Below are 11,978 nucleotides of genomic sequence, written 5' to 3'. Positions count from 1 at the left end.
GTGGCTCAAGCCTGTAATCCCAGCACTTTGGGAGGCCGAGGCGGGTGGATCACGAGGTCAGGAGATCGAGACTATCCTGGCTAACATGGTGAAACCCCGTCTCTACTAAAAATACAAAAAAAATTAGCCGGGCACGGTGGCGGGCGCCTGTGGTCCCAGCTGCTTGGGAGGCTGAGGCGGGAGAATGGCGTGGGCCCGGGAGGCGGAGCTTGCAGTGAGCCGAGATCACGCCACTGCACTCCAGCCTGGGAGACACAGTGAGACTCCGTCTCAAAAAAAAAAAAAAAAAAAAAAAAAAAAAAAAAAAAAAAAGATCCCTGAGTGACTCATCTGTACGTTCAGGCTGGAGAAGCCATAGGTCTAGGTCGGGGGCTCCCCAGCCTGGCTGTGTATAAGAATCACCCACAAGTGTTTACAAATTCCAGCCCTCAGCCTGCAACCCACACCAGTTAAATCAGAAAGTGTGGAGATGGGCCCACAGTGCTCTCAAGAAACCCCGATGTTGATAACTTTCTTCTTATCAAGGCGATGTTTGCTTTCCCTCAGGTAATGCTAGGTTAGAGATCAAAAGTGATTCTAAGGTCAAAGTGTATTGAAAGTAAAGGCTTTTTTTTTTTTTGACTAAGTCTTGCACTGTCACCCAGACTGGAGTGCGGTGGCACCATCTCAGCTCACTGCAAGCTCTGCCATCTGGGTTCAAGCGATTCTTATGCCTCAGTATCCCAAATAGCTGGGACTACAGGCACACAGTGCCATACCTGGCTAATTTTTGTATTTTTAGTAGAGACGGCGTTTTACCATGTTGTGCAGGCTGGTCTGGAACTCCTGACTTCAAGTGATCTGCCTGTCTTGACCTCCCAAAGTGCTGGGATTACAGGCATGAGCCACCGCGCTTGGCCCTTTTTTTTTTTTCATTTGTTTGTTTTAAGAATGCAGAACTGGCTGGGCGTGGTGGCTCACACCTGTAACCCCAGTACTTTGGGAGGCTGAGGCGGGTAGATCACGTGAGATCGAGAGCTTTAGTACAAATTTCGTCTGTACTAAAAATACCAAAATTAGCTGGGTGTGGTGGTGTAGGCTTGTAATCCCAGCTACCTGGGAGGCTGAGGCTGGAGAATCGCTTGAACCCGGCAGGCAGAGGTTATAGTGAGCCGATAGGATACGTGCCACTGCACTCCAGCCTGGGCGACAGAGTGAGTCTCAGATAAAAACAAAACAAAACAAAAACGAACGCAGAGCTAACATGGTGTCAGGGAGAAAAGTCCGACTGGGATTCTGGCTTGACACTGAAAAGCAAGTTGTAGGATGGTCAACTCATCCTTCCTCCTTGGCTTTCAGGTGTCCTGTGCACATAACAAGGGTGGCCCAGACAGTGATCGGTCCTGGATCCTGGGATTTCTGATGCTGCTAATGACTCTAATAACATCCATGATGATAGCTTTTTTTTTTTTTTTTTTTAGATGGAGTCTTGCTCTTGTCACCCAGGCTGGAGTGCAGTGATGCAAGCTCCACTCACTGCAACCTCTGCCTCCCTGGGTCAAGCGATTCTCCTGCCTCAGCCTCCTGAGTAGCTGGGATTACAGGTGCCTGCCACCACGCCTGCTAATTTTTGTACTTTTAGTAGAGTCGGGGTTCCACCATGTTGGCCAGGCTGGTCTCGAACTCCTGACCTCAGGTGATCCACCCGCCTCGTCCTCCCAAAGTGCTGGGATTACAAGTGTGAGCCACTGCGCCCAGCCAATGATAGTTATTAATCAGTATATGCACTTGGTCCCCTTGGTTAAGAAGCCTGGGTTAAGGTTAGGGCTCACAGCAGCACTTACGAGATCTCACCCTGATGTCTGCCTGGGGTCTGCACTGAGACAGTGGGTGGGGATCCAGGGCATAGTACAGCTAGCCTGGCTATAGAAGTCCCTGAGCCCAGAACCACCAGCCACAGCGGGAGGAGAAGCAGCAAGTAGCACTGTTCCCGCCCTGTGGGAATTCTGTACCATCTCAGCCTGCATCGAGGGGGCTGCAGGAGCTCACACAGATCTCTCTGTCTCTGGCAGGCCTGGAGGTTGAAGAATCCACCGTGTATTCACGCATGATCCAGGCAGCTGTGCAGCAGAGAGATACCCATCTGACCATCACCCCAACAGTGCTGGGGGAGAGGCACCTGCCGGACCAGCTGGCCTCCGTGACCAGCATCTCCTCCTCTGACCTCTCCCTGGGGCACGTGACCCGGGCTCTGTGCCGAGGCATTGTTCAGAACCTGCACTCCATGCTTCCGATTCAGCAGCTCCGGGAGTGGGGCGTGGAGCGGGTGATGGGCAGTGGGAGTGCGTTGTCCAGGAACGAGGTGCTGAAGCAGGAGGTGCAGAGGGCTTTCCCTTTGCCTGTGTCCTTTGGGCAGGATGTGGACGCAGCTGTCGGGGCAGCCCTGGTCGTGCTCCGGAGACACCTCAACCAGAAGGACTCTTAAGACAACAAACTCTTTCGCCAAAGGACTGCTGCGAGTGTTACCTGGTTAACATTCCTGACACCATCTGTGGGTCATCCTTTCCGTGGACAGTTCAGTGGACAGCTTTTAAGCCGTGCTTGTTGTGAGGTTCCATCTCGGCCAAGAGCTTCCCTTCAGAACATACTCTAATAAGGGGCAGCCAGGAGCCGTCAGCCAGATCCCAAATGAGTGCCTTCTGAAAGAGACCCGCCTGGGAGCTCTTTACAAATGTCAGTGTGGGAGAGAGAGAGCGTGAGAGCACAGTAACCCAGCCTCCTGGTCAGCAGACTCCTGTGTGGTTCACTTGTAGACAGAGAGCAGATCAGTGTGTACTTCAGACACCAGAAAGTCCGGTGACTGTGGCCCCAAGTAAGAAAGGAAGACCTGCCCCATGCCCAGCTTTCGATTATTGTTTTTGGAGACCTGAAGCTCAGACTCGGGTCATATGGACTTCTGGAACAGTTCTTCTCTCCTGCACTGAACCATGTGACCGGAGGCCCCTTTCCTAGTCTCATCCTCCCCCTGGCCGCAGGTGCTCAGCTGGGTCAGGGAGTAACCCAAGCACGATGCAGCAGGCTGGCTCAGAGGACGATGCGGGACTGCGTGCCGGTCTTCTTGCTGCGTGTGCTCAGCCCCAGGAGAGCTTGCTGCACCCGGGCTGCCCAGGTCTTCATGGCACAACTGCCTGGAAGGCAGGTTGCGGAGAAGGAGAGGCGGATGGCCCGAGCAGCAAGGGGGACTGATGCTGTGTGGCTCACACCACTCCAGAACCTGACAAGGCACCAGCAGGACCCTTGCCAGGAGCATGTCTGTGCAGCAGTGGTTTTGCCCCTGCACGTTCCAGAAGCCTTCATGGGAGGGGATGCAGCCAGGCCGACTCCTGCCAGATGGGGCAGGTAGTTCATTCAGAGAGAACTCTGTGTCCCATAGACCTAGGCTCTCCTTTCGCGTGGCGTGGGCTTCGCTGGCCCACTGTCTGTTCCTGGCTCAGCAGAAACATCTATTTGAGTCAGCATCCCTGCAGGGACCCCAGAGCATCGTAAGCCTTCCTGTGATTGGTAGAGATGGCTGTGGGGTGGTTTCCAGGAGGGGGCCACCATCGCTGCATCTACTCCCAGACCCCCACAGGAGCCCAGGCTCAGGCAGGCCTGGCCCAGAGGCACCCAGGCAACCACGAGTTTGGGAGGCAGTCGTAGTCTCTCTCTCTCTCTCGGTATCCACGACAGGTATGAAACATATCGTCTCTTTATAAATGTCATTTTACAAATTATGCGATTATCTGGAAGCTCTGAGATGAGAGCAAATGCCTGATCATGCTGGGCAAATGTCAGATACTAAAGCCCATATTAAATGGAAAATTCCTGAAACAGTTCCCCAAGTTTTCCACTGTGCGTGGTGCTGAGCAGTGTGATGGTCTCTGCCGTGCCGTCTGGGATGTGAACTGTCCCTGTTTCCCCCATGTCCACACCGTAGACGCTCCCCACTCCGGTCAGTCACTTGGTCATCAGATGGCCCGTCCTGGTATCACAGTGCTTGTGTTCCCGTCACTCTTACTTCATAAGGGTCCCAAAGCACCCGAGTAGTGATGCTGGCTATTCGGATATGCCAAAGAGAAACCCTAAGGTGCTTCCTTTAAGTGAAAAGATGGGAACAAAACAGTCATACGCTGAATCTTCTATCTGTGAAATTGTAAAGAAAAATTCATGCTAGTTTTTTTTGCTTTTTTTTTTTTTTTTTTTTTTTTTTGAGACACAGTCTCACACTCTGTTGCCCAGGCTGGAGTGCAGTGGCGCAATCTCGGCTCACTGAACTGCCTCCCGTGTTCAAGCGATTCCCTTGCCTCACCCTTCTGAGTAGCTGAGACTACAGGCTCCTGCCACCACTCCCGGCTCATTTTTTTGTAGTTTTAGTAGAGATGGGGTTTCACCATGTTGGCCAGGCTGGTCTCGAACTCCTGACCTCAGGTGACCTGTCCACATCGACCTCCCAAAGTACTAGGATTGCAGGCGGGAGCCACTGACCCCGGCCTCATGCCAGTTTTGCTGTCACACCTGGAACTGCAAAAGTTACGATTAAAGTGTGTGATAACTTTTATTACAGTATATTGTTAAAACTGTTCTACTTTGGCTGGGTGCGGTGGCTCATGCCTGTAATCCTAGCACTTTGGGAGGCCGAGGCAGGTGGATCACCTGACGTCAGGAGTTTGAAACCAACCTGGCCAAAGTGGTGAAACCCCGTCTCTACTGGAAATGCAAAAATTAGCTGGGCATGGTGGCGGGTGCTGTAATCCCAGCTACTCATGAGCCTGAGGCAGGAGAATTGCTTGAGCTCGGGAGGCAGAGGTTGCAGTGAGCTGAGATCGCGCCACTGCACTCCAGCCTGGGTGACAGAGCGAGACTCTGTCTCAAAAAAAAACCACAAAAATTGTTCTACCTTATTGTTGTAGTTAATCTCTTACTGTGCCTAATTTATAAACTAAATTACATTACAGATATGTATATATAGAAAAAACATGGCATATACAGGATCCAATACTAGCTTTGGTTTCAGGCATCCATGGGGGTTCTTGGGACATACCCCATGTGAATGACAAGGGGTTACTGTCATTTTTTTTTTTCTTTTAGACGGAGTCTCACTCTGTCGCCCAGGCTGGAGTGCAGTGGTGCGATCTCTGCTCATTGCAACCTGTGCCTCCCGGGTTCAAGCAATTCTTGTGCCTCAGCCTCCCAAGTAGCTGGGATTACAGGCATGCACCACCACGCCCATCTAATTTTTCTATTTTTAGTAGAGATGGGGTTTCACCATGTTGGCCAGGCTGGTCTTGAACTCCTGACCTCAGGTGATAAACCCGCCTCGGCCTCCCAAAGTGCTGGAATTACAGGCATGAGCCACCGCGCCTGCCTGCTACCGTAATTTTTCTTTCAGCTGAATGAGTTTAAGATGTCGTCACTGGAGCCCTGAGGAAGGCCGCATGAGAGAGAAGGGTAGGCTGAGTATACCAGAGTCCTCTGTCTGTTGGGAGGAGCCAGGCCCTCTGATCTCAGGGCGGCAGGCCTTTTTCACCTGCCCACCATGCAGTGGATGGCGTCTGCGAATGTAAGGTTAGGAACCGGATGGACATCTGACAGGCTCAGGCAGTCCAGCCTTGTGCTTGGCGTGGCCCCGGAACTCTCTGTCCCCTTCCCAGACTGCGCGTCCACTCTGCCTCTGAGGACCGAGCCTTGGAGGGTCCCAGTTTGTCAATGAACAGGGCTGCTCCTGCTGCTTCCGTTGCCTGAGGCCTGGAGCCTCTGTCTGGGTGGGGCCTGAGTGCAGCGGCCTAAAGTCACAACCGTGTGCACAACCCGCCCTCCTTCCCAGGAGGTGCCAGTAAGTGGTTTGAGGCCAGCAGTCTTCTGAAGTGGTGAGCCGGCCTCCTGTGCTGGCCGTCAGTCTCCCGATGCTATGAGCCCACGGCAGGGCTGCACCTTCCCTCCCGATCCGCTTCGGCCAGTGGGACGTGCACAGGGAATACCTGTCACTCCTGGGCAGAAGTCTTTAGGAGCCAGTGAGCTATTTCCCACACTCCCTTCCCTTTGCCACAAGTGACTGGCGGTGCCCCAGAGAGTGGCAGCTCTGTCAGCCTGGGTCCCTGAGTGAGGACAGCATGATGTAGAGCCCTCACCAACCAGCAAGGGACACACAGTGGGACAGAGAAAGGAACCTTTGGGCTGGGCGCGGCAGCTCACGCCTGTAAACCCAGCACTTTGGGAGGCTGAAGCGGGTGGATCACTTGAGGTCAGGAGTTCCGAGACCGGCCTGGTCAACATGGTGAAACCCCGTCTCTACTAAAAATACAAAAAAATTAGCCGGGTGTGGTGATAGGCACCTGTAATCCCAGTTACTCGGGAGGCTGAGGCAGGGGGAATCGCTTGAGCCTGGAAGGCAGAGGTTGCAGTGAGCAGAGATCGCGCCACTGTACCCCAGCCTGGGCAACAGAGTGAGACTCCGTCTCTAAAATCAATCAATCAATCAATCAGTCAATCAATATAAATAAATAAACCTTTGATGTTTGAAGCCTCTGAGATTTGGGGGTTGTCACCACAGCAGAGCAGCCTCAGTAGCCTGCACCTGGGAGGTCTCCCGTGCACCCAGCACAGGCCCAGGCAGCCGCATTTTCTGAGCGCCCAGTAGTAGCCTAGTGTTCTCTCAGGGACTGCCCCCTTTTGAATTTCCGTCATGAGGCCATGGAAAAATACCCACGGTTGGTTACATAAACAGACGCTAGGAAAAAACGAAGACACACACAATGACAGCACCTCTAGCCCAGAGGGAGAAATTCATTCTTGATACAAGTGACATTGAGCTAAACCTCCAAGGGTTTCCACCCATTGTTGCTGACGACAGTTCACATTTTTTTGAGTACCTTCCATGTACTGGGGTCTGATCTAAACTCTACTTGTTTGAATTCATTTAATCTTTTTTTTTTTTTTTTTTGAGATGGAGGTCTCACTCTGTCGCCCAGGCTGGAGTTCAGTGGTGCGATCTCTGCTCACTGCAACCTCCGCCTCCTGGGTTCCAGCGATTCTCGTGCCTCATCCTTCCGAGTAGCTGGGATTGCAGGTGTACACCACCTCGCCCGGCTAATTTTTTGTATTTTTGATAGAGAAGGGGTTTTGCCATGTTGCCGAGGCTGGTCTTGAACTTCTGGCCTCAAGTGATCCACCCACCTCGGCCTCCCAAAGTGCTGGGATTATAGGCGTGAGGCAGCGCGTCCGGCCTCAGTTAATCTAGAAGGTGGGTAGCAGTATCCCCATTTCACAGATGGAGAAACAGATACACAAAAAAGTTAAGTAACTTACCTGAGATCACAGTGCTAAGACTCAAACCCCAGAGTGAGCCCATTCTCTTTAGCATCTAGGCAGAGGGGTCAGGCTAGGTAAATGTATTTACATTAAAATGATGGTCATGTCCAGGGTGTGACAAATTGGTGTAACTTGGTCATAGGGTGAATGAAAGGATGTTTATAGGAACTGGGCAGACTGTGGGGGGTCTTGCATGCCAGGCTGAGGGGTTTGGATTGTCTGCTGTAGACAGTGGGATGTGGAGGATCGGGGCCTTTGGAGTGTAGCTGACAGTGTGGACGCTGGATTGGAGGACAGGCGTTCCAGGAGGCAGGAGGCTGTAAAACAGTCTGGAGAGACGGTGGGCCAGGCCCAGTTCAGGGCAGGGGAGGGGACTCCAGCACACCAGTCACTGCTTTTCTGCCGCCATACACTCCCTGCCTCTGGCCCTTGACCCCGTCCACATCATGTGTATGTGACTTTCATGTTCTCTGTTTCTCTCTTCTTCTTCTCTTTTTTTTTTTTTTTTTTTTTGAGACTTTTTGAAAGTCTCTCTGTTGCCCAGGCTGGAGTGCAATGGTGCAATCTCGGCTCACTGCAACCTCTGCCTCCTGGGTTCAAGCGATTCTCCTGCCTCAGCCTCCTGAATAGCTGGGATTACAGGTTCGCGCCACCACACCCAGCTAATTTTTGTATTTTTAATAGAGACGGGGTTTCTCCATGTTGGTCAGGCTGGTCTCAAACTCCTGACCTCAGGTGATCTGCCCGCCTCGGCCTCCCAAAGTGCTGGGATTACAGGCGTGAGCCACCGTGCCTGGCTACTTTTCTCTTCTTCTGAAGTAGACTGAAAGCTCCTTGAGAGCAGGTGTCTAGGTGTCCTCTGTCTTGTCCTCCTGCACCTTAGCTCATGCCAAGGCCCATGTTTGGAATGTCCTTGTGGGGCAGAATCATTCTCCTTGTCCAAGTCCCAGCCTGAATGCCATCTGCCCGCTGCACAGGGCCTCCCTGGTGACACATATGCCATCAGATTACAACTGCAGAGGAGGCCAGGACCCGGCTCGGCATCTGTTGTTGGCACAGCCTGTTGGCCCCACAGCCCCTGGCCTGTGCCTATTACAGGGTGCCCCGCCCTGCCTAGTGTCAGACAGAGCCCATGCAGATCTTCCTTTCCTGTCCATCCCGGGCTCCTTGAGCACAGAGACCACTCTGTTGACCCTACTGCTCTGCTAGGGGATTTGCATAGCACATGGCGGGCCCTCAGGAGAGAGGGTCCCACCTGGCTTCTCCCCTCAACCACGGGTAGATGGACAGGCCACGTCTTTGAAAGTGAGATAGTCCTGATACAGAGATGCTCTCTTGCGTGACTCATCAAACATTAAGCAAACCTTGTTTTTTTCATTAAAAAACAATTAGTCATAACTTCGAGCTAATGGCCGGATGCAGCTCAGCAGTCAGCAGATGTGGTCCTCAGGCTGAAATAATGAAGATGAGAGCCATCATCTCTCAGGCCGGCCTGAAGCTTTACCCGGCTCAGAGCCCATTCACACCCACTGTCCTGACTAATCCCAGAAAAGCCCCGTGAAGCAGGTAGGGCAGGTGTTCTTGGCTGTAATTTTGAGGAGGAAGAAGCAGACCCAGAGGTTCAGCTACCAGCCCAAGTCCATACAGCCGGCCTCTAGCACACATGGGTCCCTACAGCCGGCATCTGGCACTCGTGGGCCTCTTCCATCCCAGGTCCAGGTTCTGCCCACCTTCTGACCCTCCATTGGCCCTCATCCCTCTTGTTCCCAGTTCCTGCCCTGGGACACAGCCCTGCGGCTCCAACATTCTGTGCTGACTGGGTGTCCAACCCCTCCCCGGCTCAGACTTCAAGCTCCAGCCATTTCTGGAGGGTGCTGACCCTCTCACAGACCCCTGCCCTCCACAGGAGCTTGTCTTTTAGACTCGTGGGCACCCGGTGACACGAACACAGAGACCAAATGCAGAAAAGAGGGTATTTTTCCTTTTGTTTAAATTTAAATTTTTATTTTTTGAGACGGAGTTTTGCTTTTGTTGCCCAGGCTGGAATGCAATGGCGTGATCTTGGCTCACCGCAGTCTCTGTCTCCCGGGTTCCAGTGATTCTCCTACCTCAGCCTCCCGAGTAGCTGGGATTCCAGGCACGTGCCACCACGCGTGGCTAATTTTGTATTTTTAGTAGAGACGGGGTTTCTCCATGTTGGCCAGGCTGGTCTCGAGCTCCCGACCTCAAGTGATCCACCTGCCTCGGCCTCCCAAAGTGCTGGGATTACAGGTGTGAGCCACCGAGCCCGGCGGGGGCTCAAATCTTGAGAGGAACCCAGGTGGGTGAAGAAAAGAAATGGGTTGGCCGGGCGCGGTGGCTCAAGCCTGTAATCCCAGCACTTTGGGAGGCCGAGGCGGGTGGATCACGAGGTCAGGAGATCGAGACCATCCTGGCTAACATGGTGAAACCCCGTCTCTACTAAAAATACAAAAAACTAGCCGGGCGTGGTGGCGGGCGCCTGTAGTCCCAGCTACTCGGAGGCTGAGGCGGGAGAATGGCGTGAACCCGGGAGGCGGAGCTTGCAGTGAGCCGAGATCGCGCCACTGCACTCCAGCCTGGGCGACACAGCGAGACTCCGTCTCAAAAAAAAAAAAAAAAAAAAAAGAAAAGAAATGGGTTTCTGATGTGGCCAGTGTCAAGAGCTCAGCTTAAGTCAATGTGCCCCCTGGTGGTAACACTAAGAAAACGGCTGCCATTAGCGAGGTTGGCGGTGTTTAGCATCTGTCATTCCAGACTCGGCCCAGCACCTGCTGGCGTGTCCGCAGATGCTTTCCTGAGCTGCCTCTCGCTCCCATCAAACCTGAACTTAGAAAAACACCCGCCCTCCCAGAAGTCATTAAAACTTCTCCACTCACAAGGAGTTTTAATGAGTACATCATTACAGAAATGCAAGAACATCCTGTTTCAAATGATGACCCAGAAAACCACACTGATGGCAGCGATGGCCAGCCCTGAGGTCTCGTCCCCGCCACCGTGTCGACAGTTTTAGTAGAACCACTCAGCGAAGGTGCTGTTCAGATAAAGCCAAAAGCCACGCCAACAAACGTTTCCTGAGTGCTGCTTTGAGCAAGGCGCAGGCTAGGTTCAGAGAAGGGAGCGCAGGCACGAGAACCTTATTTATCTCACCCTGGAGCCGCTTAAATCTGCAAAGCAAGACACAAGAAAATCATGACGTGACATGTCAATACAAGATTTAGAAAGCTCCAGATGAGACGAGTAGAGCTGTCACTGTCCTTCGGCAGGTTTGTAGCCTGTCTGTCTGTCTGTGCTTCTTTCCGTATCAGTAAAACGGGGACAAAATTGTACTCAGCTCGTGAACTCTTAGTGAGGGCCTGATGAGAGAGTGCAGATCAAGTGCTCGTGCCAACACCCAGGACGTGATACGCACTCAGCACATATTCACAGCCATTACTGTTGTCATCATTGTGGTCACAGGCATGTACGGTGCCCATTGCCATAGGAAGGGCATTGGTTGATGTTTCTGTAGGCGTTTAGAAGTGAGCACTTCTGGAGACGGGTGCGGTAGCTCACGTCTATAATCCCAGCATGTTGGGAGACTGAGGTGGGGGAATCACGTGAACTCGTTTGAGACCAGCCTGGGCAAGACGGCAAGACTCTGTTGCTACAAAAAAGAAAAAAAAATTAGCCAGGCGCGGTGGTGCACACCTGTAGTCCCAGCTACTTGGGAGGCTGAGGCAGGAGGAGCTTTTGAGTCCAGGAGGTTGAGGCTGCAGTGAGCTATGATTGTGCGTCCCTGCACTCCAGCCTGGGTGACAATGCAAGATCCCACCTCTTAAAAAAAAATTTTAAAAAGTGAGAAATGAGCTCTTTATGCTGGGGCCCTTGAGGAGGGAGGACTTCGGGAGGAGGTGGGATTTGAGCATCCCTAGGGCTCACCGTGCACCTGAAGATGGGTTAAATGGGGTACTGGGATGGAGGAGGGTGGGGGAAAGGGTAGAGTCAGCACATTTAGTGTGGCTGGGAAGGGGTGTGCCCAGGTGATAGAAGGTGGGTCACGGTGGGAGAGGAGACTGGGTCTGCGGGCTCAGGGTGCAGGGGTGGGGCTTGGCTCCGCAGCGGGGACGTCTGAGAGGCCAGGGGGCCTGATCAGGATGAGCTTCCAGGACTGTTGATCTGGAGGTGAGGGGTTGTGGGAGGTTGGACCAGGGAAAGGAGGCACTTCTGGCCGTTCAGGTGAGAAGGGGTTTCCAGGTAGAGGAGGGATGGACGGAAGCCACAGAAACAGCCCAGAGAGGGCCAAGAAGGGGAGGTTGGAGGTCACAAAGGGCACCAGGTTTGGTGGCCAGAAGGAAGTTGGTGGCTTTCCCGGCAGGGACTGCTGCGGGCGGTGGGGAGTGAATGTGGAAGGAAGAGGAGCCCATCGTGGGATATGCCAGGGGGAGGGGCTCGTGGGCTTCACCTGCAGACTCAGGGAGGCAGGGATGGAGCTCAGGGGAGAGGGCTGGGTGGACTCTGGAGTCCAGCAGTCGCTGACTTGGACACGTGAGACAGGTGATTGGAAGGGGTCGGGCGAAGGTCTCCAAGGACAGTGGTGGAGCGGGAGAAGATAAGGCTGCGGACGGGGTCCTGGGATCCCCGTGTGTGGGGAA

General features: G+C 53.2%; 1 protein-coding gene across 1 annotated transcript in view; it reads left to right on the top strand.

Moving 5' to 3' along the window:
* SHPK (sedoheptulokinase) overlaps positions 1 to 3,771 on the top strand; it is a 29,920-nt gene extending 26,149 nt beyond the window's left edge. The window contains exon 7 of the mRNA XM_025363707.1: positions 2,052 to 3,771. Coding sequence (XP_025219492.1) covers positions 2,052 to 2,464 — 413 coding nt within the window. The 3' untranslated portion in view covers positions 2,465 to 3,771. The remainder of the gene's footprint in view (positions 1 to 2,051) is intronic.
* The last annotated feature ends 8,207 nt before the right edge of the window (positions 3,772 to 11,978 follow it).

Source organism: Theropithecus gelada, chromosome 16, assembly GCF_003255815.1.
Source record: "Theropithecus gelada isolate Dixy chromosome 16, Tgel_1.0, whole genome shotgun sequence".
Classification (NCBI taxonomy): domain Eukaryota; kingdom Metazoa; phylum Chordata; class Mammalia; order Primates; family Cercopithecidae; genus Theropithecus; species Theropithecus gelada.
Note: the sequence above shows the minus strand (reverse complement) of the source record. Positions and strands in the feature narration are given on the sequence as shown.